Here is an 8,104-nt window from a genome sequence, read left to right on the forward strand (position 1 = left end):
AAGAGCAAAACTCCGTCTCAAAAAAAAAAAAAAAAAAATTCTTTGCCTTGGATTGTTTTTCCGCCTCCTGCACAGTGCTGTCAAGTCTTTTTTGTTACTGTTGTTCTAAGGAAAGACTAGCTCAAAGGGGTATACTCTAAAGGACATTCCTGGCTAACCTGGCTTCTGGTCTGTTTACAGTTAACCCATGATCTTTCATTCCAGATTTGTCTAATACATTTATCCTAGTCTGTCTTCATCCTGCTGCCAGTGATAAATAGTGTGATGTTTGTAAACTGTCCATCATAACTCACCTTTGCTCATGATATTGCCTCTACTGAAATGTCCTTCCCACAATCTCAGGCTCTTGTCATTGTACCCATCCTTCAAAATCCACTTTTGATACACTTTCAGTAAACCTTTCTTGATGATCTTTTACTACCGTAAACTGTATTTTTCCATTCCCATTATTTTGTAAATCTCTTAGGGAACTTTTCTGTCCTATGTAATTATAGATATTTCTTGTGTTACCCTCTCTACCTAATTATAAACTTCTTATGATCAGGGATCTTGTGTTGCTTGTTTTTGGTTATCTCTGGGCAAATTGCCTTACATGTGAAAAGTGTTCTTTCATATAATATGTTTGGAATTAGATTACAGCAACACATTGGGTTTGCAGTTAGTCTGAACTCTTGCAATGCAGCGTTTCAAAGCCTGTTTTATATCTAGCATCTAGCACATTTCTTTGGCCATTAATAAACATGTCTTTTGAATTGGTGAAGAAAATATTTGAAGTCTTTAGTTTGGTCCGTGTATTTTAGCTTGAGGGAAAAATTAACATGGTGGTTTTGCAGTTAGGGGAGCTCTTTCGGTAACATTTTCACATTAATGTTATGAAAACCAAGGAATTTTCATTTGATTGGAATCCTATTAATCAGCAGACTTGGTAGAAAGAGTTAACTAATTCATTAGCAATATTTTTCCTTAAAAGATGGTTAAGAACTTTTTTTTTTCACGATTGGTAGAAAATGCCCTGTGTCTGCCTTGTGGTAAGTAATAATAAAGCAGATACAACTTCTTCCTTCCCCTCAAAATGCAGGTTCTTGTTAAACCTTTGGGAGACCGAGGATACCTTTTTCTTCTCTCTCCTTGTCAGATGGTTTCTCCATATGGTAGGTGGTCTCTCTTTAATTTTTACAATTCTTTCTTAACTTTTTAGTTAAGACACATTGCTAATGACTTTGGCTTCTGTTTTTTAGAATATCAGACTGCCAAGTCGCGAGTCCTACATGCTTTGTTTCTATTTCAAGAACCTAGAAGCATAGTTACTTGTAAGTTCTATGAATATCTAAATCTAGTTGCTTATAGACACTTAACTTAACATTTTGTTGAAATTTTCCAGATAACTCACTAAACATTTTGTCTTTCTTATATTATGTTTCAGGAAATACTGGGGGGTGTAAGAGGTAGTAGCAATATAAAACACAAATGATATGACAATTTTTTTTTTTGAGACAGAGTTTTGCTCTTGTTGCCTAGGCTGGAGTGCAGTGGTCTGATCTCAGCTCCCTGCAACCTCCTCCTCCTAGGTTCAGGCGATTCCCTTGCCTCAGCCTCCTGAGTAGCTGGGATTACAGGCACGCGCCACCATGCCCAGCTAATTTTTTGTAGTTTTAGTAGAGACGGGGTTTCACCATGTTGACCAGGATGGTCTTGATCTCTTGACCTCGTGATCCACCCGCCTCGGCCTCCCAAAGTGCTGGGATTACAGGCGTGAGCCACCGCGCCTGGCCCCAGATAATTTTTTATATTTTTAATAGAGATGGGGTTTCACCATGTTGGCCAGGCTGGTCTCGAACTCCTGATCTCAGATGATCCACCCTCCTCGGCCTCCCAATGTGCTGGGATTGCAGGTTGAGCCGCTGCGCCTGGCTGACGATTTTTTTTTTAACTATGGAAAATTAATTTGTGTTTATCAGTGCTCTTACAAAGTTTGATTATAATTGTTAACAGTACTGTAGCTTAGTTATGAGGGTTATTTATTTTAGATATAGGGTCTCATTCTATTGCCTAGTCAGCAGTGTGATCATGGCTCACTACATACAGTCTTGCCTTCCCTCCTAGGCTCAAGTGATCCTCCTGCCTCAGCCTGTCTGGTAGCTTGGGATATAGGCATGTGCCAGCACACCTAGCTAAGTTCATTTTTTTTTCCCCCTGTGGAAACACGGTCTCACTGTGTTGTCCGCGTTGTTCTTGAACTCCTGGCCTGAAGTAATCCAACTACCTCAGCCTCCCAAGGTGCTCTGATTACAGGCATGAACCACTGTGCCCAGCTTAAGAGAGTTTTATATGATTATTTTTTAGCTTTGTTAAATTTTGCATTCAAATTTTAGTGACTCTAAACATTATGTGCAAGGTTAAATATTAGGCCATCCAAAATTAATAGAAATTTTTGGTGCTGATGTTAGACAAGATTTGTTACTCACCTTTTCTAAGAATGAACTTTTAATACTATGTATTAAGATAAAGTTTCCACTAATGGATTTCACTGTTGGATTAAGGATGAGCTGCTCAATTGTGGCTACTCAGCATCTGAATATCTATCTGTTCATGTGAAATTAGTTACTACTTATAAGAGGAAGGGATGACAATGCAGGACTGTTTTGCTTGGAGCCTCAGATCTTGTTTTGTCTCTTTATTTCTTCTTACATGTTGCTTGCCACTATTTGAATTTCCTAGGGGCAAAAGGAAATGAGATCTCCAATGAGTGGGTGATTCTTCCTTGCTCTTTCATTTGTTTTAGTTTCTTATGGGCTGTTTTAGGATCCTGGACTTGAGAAGCATGCTGTTCATATATTTGCTATATTATATATATGTATTAGGGTACATACGTGTTTGGTTCAACATTAATGTATAAATGTTTTTTACACTTCTTTGGCAATATTTAGATCTGTATTTGATTAGTTTCTTGATTGCTAATATGGTTTGCTTTTTTTTGTTTGTTTTATTTACAGCACAAAAAGGTTCAACCAATGCAGCACCACAGGAGAGGCATGAGAGCATGCCAGATGTATTAAAAATAGCTCAGTTTTTACAGTTTGCTTTGATTCAGTGTCGAAAGGAATTCAAAAATATAAGCACTATAAATTTTCATTCTGCTGTTGAAAAGTATGTAAGTGAATTTTTTAAGCGAGGTTTTGGTTCAGGTAAACGAGAGTTTATTATGTTTCCATATGATTCACGATTAGATGATAAAAAATTCTTATACTCAGCTCCCAGAAATAAATCCCATATTGATACCTGTTTGCATGCCTATATTTTTCGGCCTGAAGTATATCAGTTACCTATTTGTAAATTAAAAGAACTATTTGAAGAAAACAGAAAACTTCAACAGTTTAGTCCACTTTCAGATTATGAAGGTCAAGAAGAAGAAATGAATGGTACAAAAATGAAATTTGGAAAACGAAATAACTCAAGGGGTGAAACAGTTATATCTGGAAAGCAAAGGTCATCTCATTCTTTGGATTATGATAAGGATAGAGTCAAAGAATTGATTAATTTAATTCAGTGTAGGAAAAAGAATGTGGGTGGGGACTCAGACACAGAAGATATGAGAAGCAAAACTGTCTTGAAGAGGAAGCTTGAGGATCTACCTGAAAATATGGGAAAGCTCGCCAAAACCAGTCATTTATCTGAAAACTGCCATCTATATGAAGGTAAAATATCAGATTGTTGTTATAACAACCAAAAATAAAGTAGTTCTGTTCTTTCCTATAGTAGAAGGGCCAAATTCAGCCTGTCCACTATTTTTGTAAAGAAAGTTGTATTGGAATACAGCCATGCCCATTTATTTGTGTGTATATAGCTGCTTTCATGCTGTAATGGCAGAGTTGGCATTGAGAGTTTATGGCTCACAAAGCCTAAAATATTTGCTATCTGGCCCGGTACAGGAAACGCTTTCCAACTCCTGCCCTGGTACATCAGTTTTCTAAATTGTTTGGTTTAGGCTAACATAATAATGCTAATCAGAGTTCTTCTCCTTTTATATTCCTTTATTTTTATAGTTGAAGAAGTGTAATATTAGAATATTGGTATCTTTTAGGCTGTTGCTTAATGAAAAGGAACCTTCTGAATTTGAAAATAAAATATGCATATACATATTCTTCCCCAAGAATCCAGGAATATCTTTTCGTTTTTCTTTTTTTTGTTGTTCTTTTTAATTACCTTTGCATTGTTTTGTTTTTGTTGACAGAGAAAGATAGACATGTAAAGCGCTTGTTTTAAGTGTTTGTTTCAATATTGCAAGTCAGCCAAGACACTTATCTAGATTTTTAACATCTTAACACTATTAGTTCATAAGCACAAAAGGAGTTCTGCATTCAAGGAAAACTGACATAACAATCCACTTTTTGTGCTGCTGTTGCTCCTCTGAGTGATTATGGCAGAACTGAGTATTCTTATGTTTTTTTATTGAGCAACTACACTTGTCTCTTCAAATTCAGTGTGTTGTAGTTTAGGTTAGTCAGATCAGCGTCTTTTTACACTTTTGGTCTCTTAGCAATCTGTATTTGTATCCTCACTTTTTACTTTCCTGCTCTCTTTTTTTTGTTTGAGACAATCTCACTCCGTCACCCAGGGTGTAGTGCAGTGGAGCAGTCTCGGCTCACTGCAACCTCTGCCTCATGGGTTCAAATGATTCTCCTGTCTGAGCCTCCCCAGTAGCTGGAATTATAGGCATGTGCCACCATGCCTGGGTAATTTTTGTATTTTTAGTAGAGATGGAGTTTTGCGATATTGGCCAGGCTGGTCTTGAACTCCTGACCTCAGTGATTCGCCTGCCTCAGCCTCCCAAAGTGCTGGGATTATAGTCGTGAGCCAACATGCCTAGCCTGTTCTCCTTTTACTTCTTTTATTCTTACAGTATTCAAAATGGTAGCCACTAGCCATGTGTTGTTATTTAAGTTTAAATTAAAATGAAATAAAAATACATTTCAACAGCCACACCATTGTATTAGTACAGAGAACATTTTCATTATTGCAGAAAGTTCTGTTTGACTTTACTGTTCTCTGCAGTAACTATCATGGTTTTTTCTTCAGTTGACCTGTGTATCTCTTTCTTCCAGTGTTGTTATTCCTTGTCCGTGTTCTTTATCTTTTTGGTGGCCTTCCTGACTTAAACTTTCCTGCACCCATTTCAGTATCATGTTCGTCTCAATATTGCTTTGCTAATTTGCTACGAATCTCATCTTACATACTTGCCTTTTAAGGCTTTGTTATAGACCAGCCATGTCCAGCCATGTTTTCCACTCTTCTCTCACAGATCTCGGTTAAGGGTCATCTCTGTTTGCCTAGAGTATGTCATGGTCAGCCTTTCATTTCCGTCTTTTTTTTCCTTAAGTAACTTCCATATCTTTCAAGCCTTGTATCTTTGCAGTTCAGATTTCTCCTCAGCTTTCTGTCTGTTCTCCTTAATGGTCTCCTCCTTTAGCTTATGCTGGATTTGCAATCTTTGCTGAACCTGTTAGCACTTGATAACACGTACTGTCTTGTCTTGTTGACATGTGTCTTGAAAGTTTTGTTTACTGTGTGCTAGGTGCTTTATGCATATGAACTCATTTATTAATAGTTCTTGAGTGGTAGGCATTATTATCCTAATTTTGCAGATGAAGAAAGCATCTCAGATAAGTAACTTTACCAAAAGCTATGAAGCTAGTGGCACATATTCTGAAGTCAGTTCTGACTGACTCCGAACCGTTGTTCACAAACTGCTGTATTTCCTGTCACCGAGCACATAATATACACTGAATAAATAAGATACTTATTTTTTGGCACTGTTTTTGTTGTTTTGTTGGTAACTGACTAATTCTGTGTATGTGAAAACATAGTTGTGGGTAAAACTCAGGCTTCATCAATAATTAGAATGGTGAGAAAGCCATACTAATTATAGTACACCAAACGAGAAATGAGGCAGGGGAAGAAGGGTATATAGGTTAACTAAAGCTAGTGATTATCAGACTTGCATTTCTAGGTGTTTCTCACTTATTTCTTTTTAAGTCATTTTGCATACTTTGTTTCTGAAGGTAGAGATTTCAAGGTTGTAGTCAAACTTTTAAAACACTCTGATCTTGATTTGGTGGTGAACCCATTCATTTTATGAGATAATCTCCTAACCCATTCACACCACCTCTTATAACTTTTAATATAAACTGTTTTGAGGTATAATTTATATCAGTGTACCTACTTAAGTGCACAGTTTGTTGAGTTTTGACAGCTGTGTAATCACTTCAATATATAGAACATTTTTATATGTTGTCTTGTGTTCCTTTGTTAGGTAGCACACCCCACTCCACCACTGATCTGCTTTTTGTCTTTATCGATTAGTTTTGCTGGCTCTATAAGTTTATATAATTAGAATCATACAGTATGCACTCCTTTGTTTCTGACATTTATTTTTGTTGTGGTACATTATACTTTTAAATTATAAATCTTAACTCAGGCTTCACCCAATCCCTACCCTGCCCCAGTGTTAAAGCATGTGACTTTCTGAATGTTTGCTCCCTTTGCAAGTTTTAAAATATATTGGTTGTTACAGATTATACACATTTATAGTGCATGCATGAAACCATGTCTTAACGTGTTTCCTCTCATAATGCTTTTTGTGCTTGATGTAAATTTGGTGGAGATTTCTTCAGGATGTTTTTATATCTATAATATCCTAGCTTCATTATGAATTTAAGTAATCTTGTCATTTAGGATAAGATGTAGATTTTAAGTATGCCAGCCAGTGCTTTTAGGATAAAATATATAGGAATGGAAAAGATAGAAATCAAATTTAAGTAATTTTTTTTAGTAGCGTAGTGTAATATGCATATAATCCTAACAATTGGCAAAATAGCAAGTACAAATGTTTAATCTCTTGGTAAGTACCTGGTTGACTTTGATATTTTGATGGTAGAGTTATTCTTACACATATTTAAAACCTGATGCATGAGCTTATTTTCCTATGATAGAATGTTTAAATTATAATGAGAATTAAACTTTAATAGGAATTTTGACCTATGTGTAAAATTTTACAATTATGTTTATAAAGTAAGTGATGGTAATATTTGTAAAATCTAAGCAAATTGTTTGAGTTCCTGACCATAAATGCTTTATGATAATTTTTTTTAGGTATATTTGATTTAAAAAAATTTTATGCCGACTTTTAAACTTAACTTCAACCAGTGACTTTTCTTTTCTTTTTCTCAGCGTCTCCACAGCCTATTGGCTTACTTGGACATGATGCTGACTTGAGGCGACAGCAGCAGGATACCTGTAACTCTGGTGTTGCTGACATCCATAGGCTGTTTAATTGGTTATCAGAAACACTGGCAAATGCGCGCCATTCTGATGCATCTCTGACAGACACAGTCAACAAAGCCTTAGGATTGAGCACTGATGATGCCTATGAAGAGCTGAGGCAAAAACATGAGTATGAGTTGAACTCTACCCCAGATAAGAAAGAATATGAGCAGCCTACTTGTGCAAAAATTGAAAATGCTCATTTTAAGGGTACTCAGAGCTTGTTACTAGAAGTTGATACAGCATCTAAGTATTCTGTTGCTGTTTCTACCAGTGAAGTGGGCACTGACCATAAGCTACATTTGAAAGAAGTAAGCATGCATTTGGTGGTTATCTTTGTTAGTGTGTGTGTGTGAAAGAGGTGTTGGGAGTATGCTTCAGGGAATTATTTTTTCTTTGAAAAAGAAATAAAATGCATTTTTGAGTAAAGCTGCCGATCTAGGATGGTACTTCTTAAGTTATTCCTTGTTACAAAGAGATAAATGCTGAAACAGTTGTTTTCCTTCTGCTTAGAGGCTTAATATATTGTCTAAAGTTTACTTGCTGTGATGAAGCTAAGGTAGAACAATCTATTTGTCAGAAGTGGCTTATTGGGAGTTAATTCCTCATTGTTTCATAATAAAGTTGAATTCTCAAAGCATTGGCTTTCTGCTGGCAATAATAGAGAACCCAAAGGTGAGACAGATGAGGATACCATCCCAGTACACCGGTGTAACAAAGTTAGGTACTTGGTATTTCTTTTTTCTTTTTTTTTTTTTTTTTTTTGAGACAGAGTCTCGCTCTT

General features: G+C 36.2%; 1 protein-coding gene across 1 annotated transcript in view; it reads left to right on the top strand.

Annotated features, from left to right (window-relative positions):
• Window positions 1–8,104, top strand: part of TASOR (transcription activation suppressor) — a 70,560-nt gene that overhangs the window by 43,123 nt on the left and 19,333 nt on the right. The window contains exons 11-14 of the mRNA XM_037738119.1: window positions 1,079–1,151; window positions 1,239–1,310; window positions 2,994–3,695; window positions 7,228–7,631. Coding sequence (XP_037594047.1) covers window positions 1,079–1,151; window positions 1,239–1,310; window positions 2,994–3,695; window positions 7,228–7,631 — 1,251 coding nt within the window. The remainder of the gene's footprint in view (window positions 1–1,078; window positions 1,152–1,238; window positions 1,311–2,993; window positions 3,696–7,227; window positions 7,632–8,104) is intronic.

The sequence above is a fragment of the Cebus imitator genome, unplaced genomic scaffold, assembly GCF_001604975.1.
Source record: "Cebus imitator isolate Cc_AM_T3 unplaced genomic scaffold, Cebus_imitator-1.0 Scaffold48, whole genome shotgun sequence".
Lineage (NCBI taxonomy): Eukaryota > Metazoa > Chordata > Mammalia > Primates > Cebidae > Cebus > Cebus imitator.